At 41.7% G+C, this 14,077-nt stretch overlaps 1 protein-coding gene across 5 annotated transcripts in view; it reads right to left on the reverse strand.

The window, feature by feature from the left end:
- Positions 1-1,711: 1,711 nt before the first annotated feature.
- LOC109902323 (protein FAM163A) overlaps positions 1,712-14,077 on the reverse strand; it is a 29,346-nt gene continuing 16,980 nt past the window's right edge. For 2 of the 5 annotated variants that reach the window (XM_020498593.2, XM_031786315.1), the window contains exons 2-5: positions 4,776-4,865; positions 4,268-4,291; positions 3,922-4,036; positions 1,712-3,813 (exon numbers count right to left, since the gene is read on the reverse strand). In XM_020498593.2, the coding sequence (XP_020354182.1) occupies positions 3,424-3,813; positions 3,922-4,014 (483 nt within the window). In that variant the 5' untranslated portion in view covers positions 4,015-4,036; positions 4,268-4,291; positions 4,776-4,865 and the 3' untranslated portion in view covers positions 1,712-3,423. Of the gene's footprint in view, positions 3,814-3,921; positions 4,292-4,775; positions 4,866-14,077 lie in introns of all 5 variants that reach the window. The other 3 variants (XM_031786316.1, XM_031786319.1, XM_031786318.1) reach the window with 2 other exon arrangements.

The raw sequence follows: 14,077 nt of genomic DNA on the forward strand, positions 1-14,077 counted from the left end.
CGGTAGCTCACCATATAAGACACTTCAAGCTCCTTCTTATTAATGGTATCTGTTGCTTTTATACATGTCTTACGACTTGAAAGTCATCTTTATTCTCGCTCAAAAAGCTACCGTGGATTATTTTTCAAGTTGTCATGTTTCATTTCTAAATGTCTGTGCAAGAGTGAAGGCTTCCTGCAATAGAGTAACGGTTAATGTGATTGGATGTTAATTATTTGACTAGGCTACCTGTATTTGACATTGTGTTGTTATATAGCTGAACACTAGATGGTTTAACTTTATTTTTGCCGGTGAAACGAGGCTACTAAGGCGAGAAAGAACCTCACCCAAATGTATAGCCCCGTTGGAAAATATAAATGCACTGTCCACCAAAGAAAGCACTGAGCTAGGCTGAAACACCTGCATTTTGGCACTGCCTTACTCAAGAAAAAAAGAGACCATGTTTGTATTATTAACTCATTTTTATTTTTTATTTTTTACAAACTGATATTTTACAAGTATTAATGCCAAAATCACATGCAAAATAGGCAACCCCTCCCCCCAAAAACATGTTTTGCTAAAAAATAAAAAATATTTTAAAAATTATCATGTGTGGCTCTGCCCCACCTGCCCTGAATGACGGGTCACCACTGGATATACTTCCTTCATTGACATTTTTGTTTGGCTAAATATGAAGACAAAAAGGAGGAATATGCTTCAGACCACTGCAATACATTGTACTATTGGTAAGTTGGATGTCGCCTATATGGGCTTGATTGAGCCATTTGCCTTTTAGCAGGCCATGTGTATGTGTTCTAAGTGAAGTTTTATAGGCATGTGCACTAACTAGTACAATGAAATGTCTTTCTTGCTTTCTTTCCCAACAATGCAGTAACAGTAGTACAAGAAAAAATATTTTTAAAAGTTGAACAAAAACACACAAACAGAAATGAGAAGTACATGAGAAAGTAACTTTATTCAGGGTGCCAGTTCCAGGTTCAGTGCCAATACCATAATTACAATGTGTGTGTGTGTGTGTGTGTGTGTGTGTGTACAAAATACAGACAAAGGCATTTCAAGCAGTTATAAATCTTTAATTGTCAAATATAGCATCCTGTTGTTTAAGCATTTTCAAAAAATCCATTATTTAATGAATAACCTAAACCAACAGAAATTAAGAATGAAAATGTGTCCTTATGGGGCATGTAATTCTGTAGATATTCTCAATTCAAATGTATTGTCTAATTCATGGTCTTTGTTTTGGATTTAAAAGGCCAGATTTAAAGAAGCTTTTGAACAGACACAACTTCCACCCCTTTTTAAGGAGCAAATAAACACCAGAAACAACACCCTAACACAACAGTTTTTTTTTTACGTCCAATCATTTCATAACAGCTTCCCTTTCAATCTACCACCTAGTCAGATGAGGCTGGTAGGAGGAGCTAAAAGAGGATGAGCTCATTGTAATGCCTAGAATGGGATTTATGGAACGGAATCAAACATATGGAAATCACGTTTGACTCCGTTCCATTCATTCCATTCCATACATTAGAATGAGCCCATAACTACTCCCCACCAACCTCCTCTGCTTTTAGTATGTTTTCAATATTTATTCCTTCATTCAATGTTTGACAAAAAAATACAGGTACAATACTTGCACGGGTGTAGGGACCTAATACCAAGGCGGCTTACATTGGGATTGTTGTATCTAATGAGTATTGCTGTTGTCACATGCATGATAGGGCATAGGGCATTTCTACTCAAAGCAGAACTAGTAAATGTGGTCGGTTTTAGAAAAAAAATATAGCAAAATTAATATCACCACTATCATAAATGTACTTTTTTTGCTTTGCTGTTTCAACCAATCAAATCGACACATTTTTTTCACTCCAAAACATAAAAAGACACCAACAGGGGCAAAATAGTAATACACATGGCCAGCAATATTGTCTAATATGAGTTTAAAATGAGTACCATATAATAATATAAATAGGCTAATAATTGTATTTTCTTACCAATTACCATAGATATTTTATTTCATAAGTTGAAAGAAACACTCAAATGTGTAAAGACATGGACGTTTACAGTTCATAGAATCAACACTCAGGGGATCTGAAGTGTGGACACAAAATGGCACAAACTACATCTAAATTATACCAGACTTGCACGTCCCAATTAAAAATACATTGTGGCCGAATCCCCAAAAAGTCATCAGCCAGTCAATCAAGGAGACAAACGAATAATTATAAATGCCTTCAATGCATTTGGTAATATATACATTTCCAAGTTGTTGCATCACTGTCAATAAAGAGAAATACAATATGTTCATTTGAACCGTACCGTAGCTTCAGTGCTCTGAGCAAAGAGTGGTAGCCTAACTCAATGACACGGGTACAGAGACAAACGGACAAATCATCACTAACTGAAATTCTGCATCACCCACTGACAAAATGCCACTGTCCTTACATTAAAAGTATCTTTTAAACTGCAATATTTGAGTCGTAATATTATGGAATCAAATTCCATGGTCTCAAAAGTCGGCGTAGTACATACATCTTTCAATAACAGAAGACAACAAACAATAATCTTTCAATAGTTCCAGTTACATATGACAAACATTTTTGAAAAAGAAAAAAACATACACAATTGACAGCTGCATTGTTAGGCTTTTCTCTCCAACCGTTTCAGGTTTGATTGTGAAAGAGCTTGCATAGAGAAAGCTCTGAAGTAGTTACTGTCTCTTTGTGTTTTCTGCGTTACTCTTAGGAAACTTGATTGTTCATCTTCTTCTGGATTACCATCACTCAAATGCAGTTAGCTTTCATTTGTCTCTATTGGCAGATACAAGGAAATGACAAAGAGTAGGTGCAGGTGAAACCACAATACAGATAGCCCTCAAACAGTGAAGATTGGAATCCCACACACTACCTTGCCAGACAGTGGATAGGTCTTGGTCTTGTCCCCTTAGTCAATTAAACACAAAGGGATGATCTCTGCCTCTGTATTACAGGAGCCTAAGGGGGTTTAAACAACAACAAACATGGCTACCTCCATTTAAATTTAAAAAACAGTACTGTTGGAGTCTACCCGAATCCAGCTGGAAGCTAGCTGACAGTGTAGGGAGAGAGAGAGAACCAGCTGGAAGCTAGCTGACAGTGTAGGGAGAGAGAGAGAGAGAACCAGGAAGTGTTTGACCAGATCAAGTGGTCAATGCTCCATGTTGTCTCTCAATGCTACTTTTCCATCATCTTCTCTGTAGCGGTCAGCAGAGAGAGACAGTGGCTACCAGTGGCCATCCTCATAAAAATATGGTAATTTACCAGTTTCTTTTATCCAAAACGAAAAATGAACAAATATTCTGTGTACAGAATCAAACCCACAACACCAGAGTTGGAAGCAGCGCGCTCCAACCAACTGAGCCACCAGGACCCCATACGAAGTGGGTCACACCTCTGTACTTATAGCGCGAGTGTTGGTATAGAAGTCCGGTGCTGGGTTGCTGCGATGCTGGCCGGTGCTCAGCAGGGAGCCGTGCAGGGAGGGCAGGTCGAGACCCAGCGCTGGGTTCTCATAGTGAGTGGGCATGTAGGTGATGCGCTCGCCACCGTTGCGCATCCCATCGGTGGTGCGGATGTAGAAGGGTGATTCGTAGGGCGAGCAGGTGGGGCAGTAGTTGCGGGGAGGCCCTGATGCGTGGGGGGCAGTGGGCTCTGGGAAGAGGGGGGTGACGGCCGCCCCATCCACCCCGGGTGCACTGCACGCATTGCAGGCAAAATGGGGCTGCGTGATGGAGCCGGTGTCCCCTTCTGACCCATTCTTCTTACAGCAGTAATACTGACGGAGAGGTGCGGAGAGAGAGAGGTTGTGATTTGTGACAATTAATTAGTGAATAGAGACTGTAGTGAGTCTAAGTAGATCTCTCATACATAGACACACACCTACCTGGAGTCTACAGTAACAGAGCACTGCTATGATAACCAAGAGAATCACCGTGGCGAGAATTCCTCCGGTTATGACAACAGTTCCAGCTGTCATCCGACCAGCTCTCCATCAAACTCTGGAGGCACAGGAAGTGACGTCATCATCACAAGGCCACTGGGCTAACAGAAACCCGGGTTGTTTTCAATAGGACACAATGTAGGGGGAACTGGGAATGTGTGTTCAAATTGGACATATTCAGGTAGGTTTCATTCCTTTTCAAAATATTTTCTGACAACAGAACATGGGCCCAGAAGCACTATAACATAGGACATTAATATATTGTTTTTGTGAATAAAATGGAACTCACGTTCAGCAAAGTGTGCTTTAACACCTGCAAGAGAGAAGACCATGGGCAGTACAATGAACTGCGCAGTTCTGGATGGATTAACCACTTACATTGATCCAAATGACTATATTTACAATTAGGGCTTCAATCATTTTCATGTTCAAAGCAATTTCCTCATAGATGATTAGTATACTGTTATATGCTATGAAATTACTTTCTCACTGCGATTAACTATGTCTGTTTGGCCTGACAGCTCAAGACATCTAATTTGATACAATATTTATTTATTTGACCTTTATTTAACCAGGCAAGAATTTGTTCTTAACTGACTTATTTTCAATGACGGCCTAGGAAGAGTGGGTTAACTGCCTGTACAGGGGCAGAATGACAGATTTGTAACTTGTCAGCTCGGGGGTTTGAACTTGCAACCTTTCGGTTACTAGTCCAACGCTCTAACCACTAGGCTATATTATATGTGGGGGAGAATAAGAAGTAGTGAAAGAGTGACCCCTGTAAGTAGGCTACTCACATCAGAAGAGTGTTCGGAGGGCAGGAGAGGAAAACCCAGGTCACAGGTGGGAGGAGACGCTGATGGACAGATACACAGCCTCGTCGTTCTCTGACCAAACAAGATAGACAGAATCCAATATCATGTCATATAATATGCTCTATGTAAAACATACAATACCAGTCAAAAGTGTGAACAGACGTACTCATTCCGGGGGGGGTTTGTAATTTTTTACTAATTTATACACTGTAGAATAATAGTTAAGACATCAAAACTATGAAATAACAGATATGGAATCGTGTTGTAACCACAAAAGTGTTAAACAAATCCAAATATATTTTATATTTGAGATTCTTCAAAGTAGCCACCCTTTGCCTTGATGACAGCGTTGCATTCTCTTGGCATTCTCTCAACCAGCTTCATGAGGAATGCTTTTCCAACAGTCTTGAAGGAGTTCCCACATATGCTGAGCACTTGTTGGCTGCTTTTCATTCACTTTGAGGTCCAACTCATCCCAAACCATCTCAATTGGGTTTAGGTCGGGTGATTGTGGGGCCAGGTCACATGATGCAGCACCGTCACTTTCCTTCTTGGTCAAATAGCCCTTACACAGCCTGGAGGTGTGTTTTTGGGTCATTGTCCTGTTGAAAAACAAATTATAGCCCCACTAAGCGCAAACCAGATTGGATGGTGTATCGCTGTAGAATGTTTAACACATTATTGGTTACTACATGATTCCAAATGTGTTATTTCATAGTTTTGATGTCTTCACTATTATTCTACAATGTAGAAAATAGTACAAATAAAGAAAAACCCTTGAATGAGTAGGTGTGTCCAAACCTTTGACTGGAACTACATATATTTTTTTCTCTCTACATTACTGTATCCTGGCTACACTTCCTCTTGAACTACACATCCTTGCCACAAGATGGAGCTACAGAATAAAAAACAAACTGGAGAGGGGAAAAAAGCATCAGCATGCTGGTAATTCTCTCCCCCCCCCGAAGGTGGTTTAGACCCGAGAGAGGCTGTTCATTACTATCTTCTCCTAGACGTTTCCTGAATTATCTTGGCCAATTGACCAAATCACATCCCTTAACGATGAGCTCTCACTCTTGAGTAATGCTTTGTCATTTCCTTTAACCAACACTAAACTCAAGTCCAAACAACTCAGATTATTTCTATCATAATGTCATGGTGAACCAGACATCACACACACTACAATCCTAAAACAAGGGGGGACTGGATGTAGAATAAAAATAAAGGGTGTGTAAACACACACACACACACACACACACACCACACACACACAAGCCAAGCTAGAATTGCAAACATTAGGACAATGTCTCAACAGCCATGCAGTGTCTATGACCATGGTCTAACTGGCAGGTCTATAATACAGAGTGGGGCTTTAAAAGTGATTTAGTGGTCCGTCTCTCTGGTCTCACGGGTGCATTTCACAGCAGCACTGACTTTTAATCAGAGGGATGAAAGGAGCTGAGATATACCTAGGGATCAACCTATCCATGTGATATCAGGTTGAACGCACACACACACAAGTAGGAGCACACACAATAGCCTGACAGACTGTCACAGGGGCAAACATAGATCAAGCACATAGGCTAATAAAGCAGCACAGCAAAGTGCAGACTAGCACAGTCTGACTGACATACTGCAAGCTGACACACACACAAGTACTTAAAAGGCAAGATGAAATGCACAGCCAGGCATGCGGGGACATAGCCCTTCGAAAGACGAAAATACAGACCCACCCATGCGATTTAGAAAATAATAATAATAATAATAATGACACAGAATATTTAAAATTGGCCAAATAATGTATTTTAAAAATATATATTACAGATTGTATTTAAAATATGTATTATATGAGTGCTAAATGCATCAGAAAATGTAGTTATTCAATTTGAAAATACATTCTGAAATACATTACAGAATTGTAACAAAATGGTGCCTGTATTAATTATGAAACTTTAGATGTACGTGATACCAGAGAGCACTATGTCAATATCATTAAGACTGCAGCACTGGCAGTGTACAAGCTTAGAATGGAATCACAGAACAGAAGATAACAAATTAACTAACTGGCATGACAATCAGCCTCATGGGATGTCACAAAGCCACGCCCCCAACAAGCCACGCCTCCAAGTATTTTAATAGGCTGCCGCCACTACAATGTACAAAAATACAAAAGCAACTTCAAGGATTTTATTGAGTTACAGTCAAGGTTGGGTAGGTTACTTTCTAAATGTAATATGTTACCATTACTAGTTACCTGTCCAAAATTTTAATCAGTAACGCAACTTTTGGAATAACCAAACTCAGTCATCTGATTACATTCAATTACTTTTAGATTACTTTCCCCTGAAGAGGCATTAGAAGAAGACAAAAATGGATGTTACCAATTGAACAACGTCTTTTACAGGATAAATCACTGTTAAAGTTTACTTAGAGGGCCATACATGGATGTTACATTTTTATTTATGGGTTGGTTATGTAGGCTTCTTTTAACCCATCACTTTCTACTACATGTAATAATACCATTAAATTATATCTTTACATGAATATATATCATTTACAAGTCCAAAAATGGATGTAGCAACTACAGATTGCCCCTCATCAAAAGTGTGCGAGTTTGAGCATGTTTCCATTTGTCCTATGGATTTTTAAAAAAATGATCAGCATGAATTAGATTGAGCAATAAAAGCCCTTCTTGTATTCCATAGGCTGGGCTCTGTACTATGTAGCTGTTGCAAGAGAGCATTTTCTACTGGCTGTCCATTGGTTTCAAAAACAATGATTGATAGGCAGCTTAAACTTCTTGAATTCAGCCTTTATTGGGTTCAAATATACATTTAGATTTGTGAACATCCACAACAACCACACTCAATAAGGTGCAAATACGTAACTAAATGAGCAGCAGTGTGATTCACATCAATGTGCGATGTAGATATCAATAATAAGTGATATCTGTATCGCCGTAGACTACACCACTGCTGTCATCCTTACCTCCAAGCATTTATTCAAATTGGAAAGTCTTTGGATGCCGACAGCAGTCGTACCATTGGAAGACATAGCTTGGACTGTAGCCTACAAAAGCCTATTCCTGATCTTTTCTCGCGATCCATCAAACACATTTGGTGTCTCATCATAGTGGTCTCTGACTTTGTGGTCAGACTCGCTCATGTGGCACAAACTTAAACTTGTGCCTTTTTTCAATGTTGATTTGAATGTCATTGAGAAAACAGAGATGTTTCAAAGATCTGAATTTAAAATGAATCCTCTAAGTAATCATCTAGTGTTTCAAAAGTATCTGTAATCTGATTACAATATATTTGCTTGTAATGTAACGGATTACAGTTACCGTTTTTTTTGTAATCCCTTACATGTATTGGATTACATGTAATCCGTTACTCCCCAACCCTGGTTACAGTTCATATAAAGGAAGTCATTAGGCCCTAATCTATGGATTTCACATGACAAGGCCAGGGTGCAGCCATGGGTGGGTCTGGGAGGGTATAGCCACACCCACTTGGCAGCCAGGCCCACCCAATGGGGAGCCAGGCCCAGCCAATCAGAATTCGTTTTTCAACACAAAAGGGCTTTATTACAGACAGAAATACTTCTCAGCACCCAACCCCCCTAAAACAATCCCACAGGTGAAGAAGCCGGATGTGGAGGTCCTGGGCTAGCATGGTCACATGTGGTCTGTGGTTGTGAGGCCGGTTGGACATACTGCCAAATTCTCTAAAACAACGTTGGAGGCAGCTTATGGTAGAGAAATGAACATTCAATTCTCTGGCAACAGCTCTGGTGGACATTCCTGCAGTCAGCGTGCCAATTGCATGCTCCCTCAAAACTTGAGACATCTACGTCATTGTTTCGTCATCTCCTGACCCCTCCTGTCTCAGCCTCCAGTATTTATGCTGCAGTAGTTTGTGTCGGGGGGCTAGGGTCAGTTTGTTATATCTGGGGTACTTCTGAGCCCTAGGACCATGCCCCAGGACTACCTGACATGATGACTCCTTGCTGTCCCCAGTCTATCTGACCGTGCTGCTGCTCCAGTTTCAACTGTTCTGCCTTATTATTATACGACCATGCTGGTCATTTATGAACATTTGAACATCTTGGCCATGTTCTGTTATAATCTCCACCCGGCACAGCCAGAAGAGGACTGGCCACCCCACATAGCCTGGTTCCTCTCTAGGTTTCTTCCTAGCTTTTGGCCTTTCTAGGGAGTTTTTCCTAGCCACCGTGCTTCTACACCTGCATTGCTTGCTGTTTGTGGTTTTAGGCTGGGTTTCTGTACAGCACTTTGAGATATCAGCTGATGTACGAAGGGCTATATAAATACATTTGATTTGATTTGATTTTGTGTGACAAAACTGCACATTTTCGAGCTGACTTTTATTGTCCCCCAGCACCTGTGTAATGATCATGCTGTTTAATCAGATTCCTTGATATGTCACACCCATGGTGCGCAGACACAAACACACTGTCTGATGAACTCTTAACGGGCCACAGACTAACATGGGGACTTTGACAGACAAGATAGTCTTGCATGGAAGCTGACGTGCATTGCATGTAGCACAAGCTGATGAATGTACTCACACACTGACATAGGCGGAGTATCGAAGACTCCGACGCACAGTGTGACATAAACAACATGTCACACAATCGGACAGACACAGCGTGACACACACTCACACGTTCTCTCACAGCCTGTCACATGTATAACACACTCGCGCACACATTTTCTCTCACAACCTATCACACACTCACTGAATCTCTCAAACGCACAATCCAGCTCACGCAAAGTCTGACACAATGCTCATACTTCCATACACGGTCACTCTTCCAGTGTGTGTGTGTGTGTGTGCATGCAGTGAGTGCCAATAGAGGAAGTGTGGGCCCCTAGTCAGCCAGACAGAATTGAGTTTGAGCAGCAGGGCAGATTCGATTAAGGGAGTCAGTCTAATGAGATGTAATTAGGCGGCAGCAGGTGGAAGCTGCGCCGCCACAGCCGGGGTCCTAGGCTCCGTGGGGCGCAACCACTTCCTGTCAGAGGCAGGAACAGGAAGTGCCCAGTCATGTCTGTTTTTGTCCACCTGCATCTTTTCCTCATAGTCTTTCAAGCTATGAGTCGCTCAGACGGTGATGCAACGTCTTTTTTTTGTGTCTAACAGTTGGCTAATTGAAGCAAAAAAAAAGTGATGTCAGTAATCTTTTTAATATACCTCCTTAATATAACTCTATTAAGGATATTCACCCATTTAGTTAGCTCCTATGCATGCCGTCATATCACTTTCTTTCCTTTCAAATAAAAAGAACACGGGGTACCAGTACCAAGCTGAAGTGCAGGGGTACGAGGTAATTGAGGTAGATATGTACATATAGGTAGGGGTAAAGTGACTAGGCAACAGGATAGATAATAAGCAGCAGCAGCGGTGTATGTGGAGTCAAAAGAGACAGTGCAAAGGGAGGTCAATGCAGATAGTCCGGGTAGCTATATTTGGTTAGCTATTTAGCAGTCTTATGGCTCGGGGGTGCATTGGTATAAATCAGTGGTGATGAACGACCTCAGACAAGGATATTAGACTATTTGAGACAGTTTCATGACGCCAGGTTATTGCTGCCCAACCTCAATGAAGGTGGATGAAGGAGACAGGTATGGGTCGTCATTCTGAAACCACTTAGTCATTTAACCACTGCATCAGTATGCAACAATCATTTCCATCTGATTATGTCATCGTTGTCATCTGCAGAGCTAATCCTGGCTAGTTCACCATGTATTTCATGGGACATTGGCGTCCTTTTTGAGATTCAACACACGTGTTTGCACTCACTCACACACGCGAATACAGAGGCACACACACAGGCAATCTCTCTCACACAAACACACAGAAAACAGAGAGTGGGCTGGATGAACAACTCACTCACACCACTGCTGGGCCCAGATTAGAGAAACAATGCCATGGCCTGTCGCAGCCTTCAATCCCCTTACACTGCCTGAAGAGCCCAAACACTGATAAGACTGCAGTACACAAAACGGGCTTCTACACCAAGTCACACCGTCTCTGTCAATGGGCCGAGGACATTTGGGGACACTTTTCTGGAAGGGCCCGCTGTAAAGACTTTACGTGAGCCGTTCCAAGTTTCCTCAGATCGGCAGAATGACGTAACATTAAAAGAATGCTCATATCATTTTATGTCAACAATCTAAACTGGAAAGGGCTCAGTACCCAGATCCTGGAGAGATGCAGTGTGTTTAGATTTTTGTTCCAGCCCAGCACGAACACATCTTCAATGTATTCGAGCTAGAACTGCTTTCCAATGTGTTAAAGCTGGGATTGAATAAGTGCCTATGCACACTGCAGCCGTTGAAGAAGAACATTACCAAGGGGTTCATTAGTCCGTATGTGAGACCATTACAGATATGAACATTGAGATGGTTACCCGTTTGGAATGCTGTATGTCTGGAGGTCTCTATATTATTGATAATAAGTGAATAAAACCTAGATTGAGTATAATAACGCTATTGTTAGCGTGTGTGTGGCACTGTGGTTCGGTCCCTGCCAAACACAGCCCTCCATCTTTCTCCCTCTATCGCCACTATGAGTGTGCAGATCGATGAGCTGACACACGCACACGTTTCTGTTGCCATGACACTGGGGAGATGTTTCCTCGACCCTGACCAAACCTATCTTCCTTAAACAGCCCTTCACACACACACACACACACACACATCATTGATATGCTCATGCACACACCCTCCTGTAACTTCGAGTCCCATCATCCTCTTCACCTCCATCACCATCCTCCCACCCACTCCCACGCCTTCTTTCATCCAGTCAACCTGCTGCTTCTTCATCCAGCACTGTTCCCTTGCTCCCACCTCCACCATCTCTCCCATGACATTAAGTGTTTATACTGTTAAAAGCCCAGCGAGCCTTTAAAGAAGTACTATGAGTGATTCTAATGTTGAGCACCAACAGCAGTGGTTCTTTATAGAGACTATCTGCAGACTGAGTCCCAAATGGCACCCTATTCCCTTTTTAGTGCTGTACTTTCAACCAGGGCCCAAAGGTAGTGCACTATATAAAGGAATAGGGTGCCATTTGGGTTGCAAAAATCGAAGCTAACTGTAGAATTGAGTTGGTTAAGACAACCAACAAGCCAATAAAGGTTCTGATATGTCCCCATCTTTCCTATTCAGCAAGTCATGCTTACACATTGACGGTGGATGGGGTGTGTTCCATTTGGACTCGATTCCAATTTACATCTTTCACACTTACCTTATTCAGTCGCGTAAACTCTGCAGATGTGGCTACCTTGTGCGCTCGGGAATAAATTTAATGTATCCACTGAAAACACACACTTGCTGGCCAACATATTTTCTGGTGGAGTTTTCATTCAATCGGGTTTTCAGTACATTTATGTTAAGCCATCCCTTTAAATACGGTGTACCTTTTAGTTCGAATTTTGTCTGCATAGAATACACAGAGAGAACAGGTCCTTAATATCAGGGATCAATGAAAGAAAGCCATCTAAATATATGCATATTCATCTCCTTTTCAGCACCAATTGGTAGATTTAAAAATACTCCGTTATAGATTATTTCGATTGAGGAAAGTATTTATGAATCCTAAAAATACAAATAAAAACTGGTTTGGGGAGCCTTTATGCACGAAAGAAAGAAAATGGTGGTTTGATTCATTCTGAAAATTCTGCATGATGGCACAGCATTTCATTAACTTTACGCTGGGAAAGGTGATATGTTGATATGCTTCAGTTTGCTGCCATGTGACTGGATTCACATTTGTCTCCAGCCATTATAGGGTCAAATGATCTAAAAACAAGTGTCATGTGTATTTCCAATTCCCTTATCCAAACGGATGACTCATTACCTTAAATCTTACCAGTAGCTCTTATGCTTAAATTCAAGGTCAGAATAAAAATGCCTCAGTTCAAAGTACAGAAAATGGGAATTACGTTGCATTTTACGCATGCTTAACTCAGGTCAGAATCGGTCCCTACGTGCAAAACCTGATACAGAAAAGCACATCACTGCCAGTTAATACGTGACAAAACATCAGATCCACAAAGGCCTAGTGGCGCTACACTGTCACTGAACACTACCACAGGACAGTGCAGTGGTCATGGGCATCGACACATGACACATACAATCCACAGGAGGTTAGTGGCACCTTCATTGGGGAGGACGAGCTCGGGGTAATGGCTGGAGTGGATAGGTGGAATGGTATCCTATACATGGTCTCCATATGTTTGATGACATTCCATTCGCTCTGTACCAGCCATTGTTATGAGCCGTCCTCCCCTCAGCAGCCTCCACTAATACAATCACATTACCACATACTGAGCCCCATGTGTCGGATACGCTGGGCTACCGGCTCAGATGCACTCAGATAAGGGTTCACAACACAGACTGGAGCGAATGTTCACCTTCTAACAGGACAACGACCCTAAGCACACAGCCAAGACAACGCAGGAGTGGCTTCGGAACAAGACTCTGAATGTCCTTGAGTGGCCCAGCCAGAACCCGGACTTCAACGCTATCGAACATCTCTGGAGAGACCTGAAAATAGCTGTGCAGTGACGCTCCCCATCCAATCTGACAGAGTTTGAGAGGATCTACAGAGAAGAATGTGAGAAACTCCCCAAATACAGGTGTGCCGAGTTTGTAATGACATACCCAAGAAGACTCTAGGCTATAATCGCTGTCGAAGGTGCTAAAACAAAGTACTGAGTCAAGGGTCTAAATACTTATGTAAATGTCATTTATGTTTTTATTTTGTATAAACTTGCCCAAAAAAATGGAAAAAGCTGTTTTTACTTTGTCATTATGGGGTATTGTGTGTAGATTTATGAGGGGGAAAAACAATTTAATCCATTTTAGAATAAGGCTGTAACATAACAAAATGTGAAAAAAAAGTTATGGGGTCTGAATACTTTCCAAATGCACTGTACACTACCACTCTCTCTCACACACTCATACATTACCACTCTCTCTCACACGTTACCTCTCACTCACATTCATACATTACCTCGCTCTCTCGCTCACACATACATTACCTCGCTCACAAGAGCATGAACACACACACACAGGCACACACAAACACAATCTCTATCTCTCTCACACACAGACACACAACCTCTCTCTCTGTTTCTGTCTGTCTCACTGCCTCTTGCTCTCCCCCCGGGGAATATTGCCATATCTTTGACTGTCAGTCAAACCTAACCCCTCTCTGGGCCACCACCATAACTACATCCTTGTGGTTCTTTGT

The sequence above is a fragment of the Oncorhynchus kisutch genome, linkage group LG13 (genome assembly GCF_002021735.2).
Source record: "Oncorhynchus kisutch isolate 150728-3 linkage group LG13, Okis_V2, whole genome shotgun sequence".
NCBI lineage: Eukaryota > Metazoa > Chordata > Actinopteri > Salmoniformes > Salmonidae > Oncorhynchus > Oncorhynchus kisutch.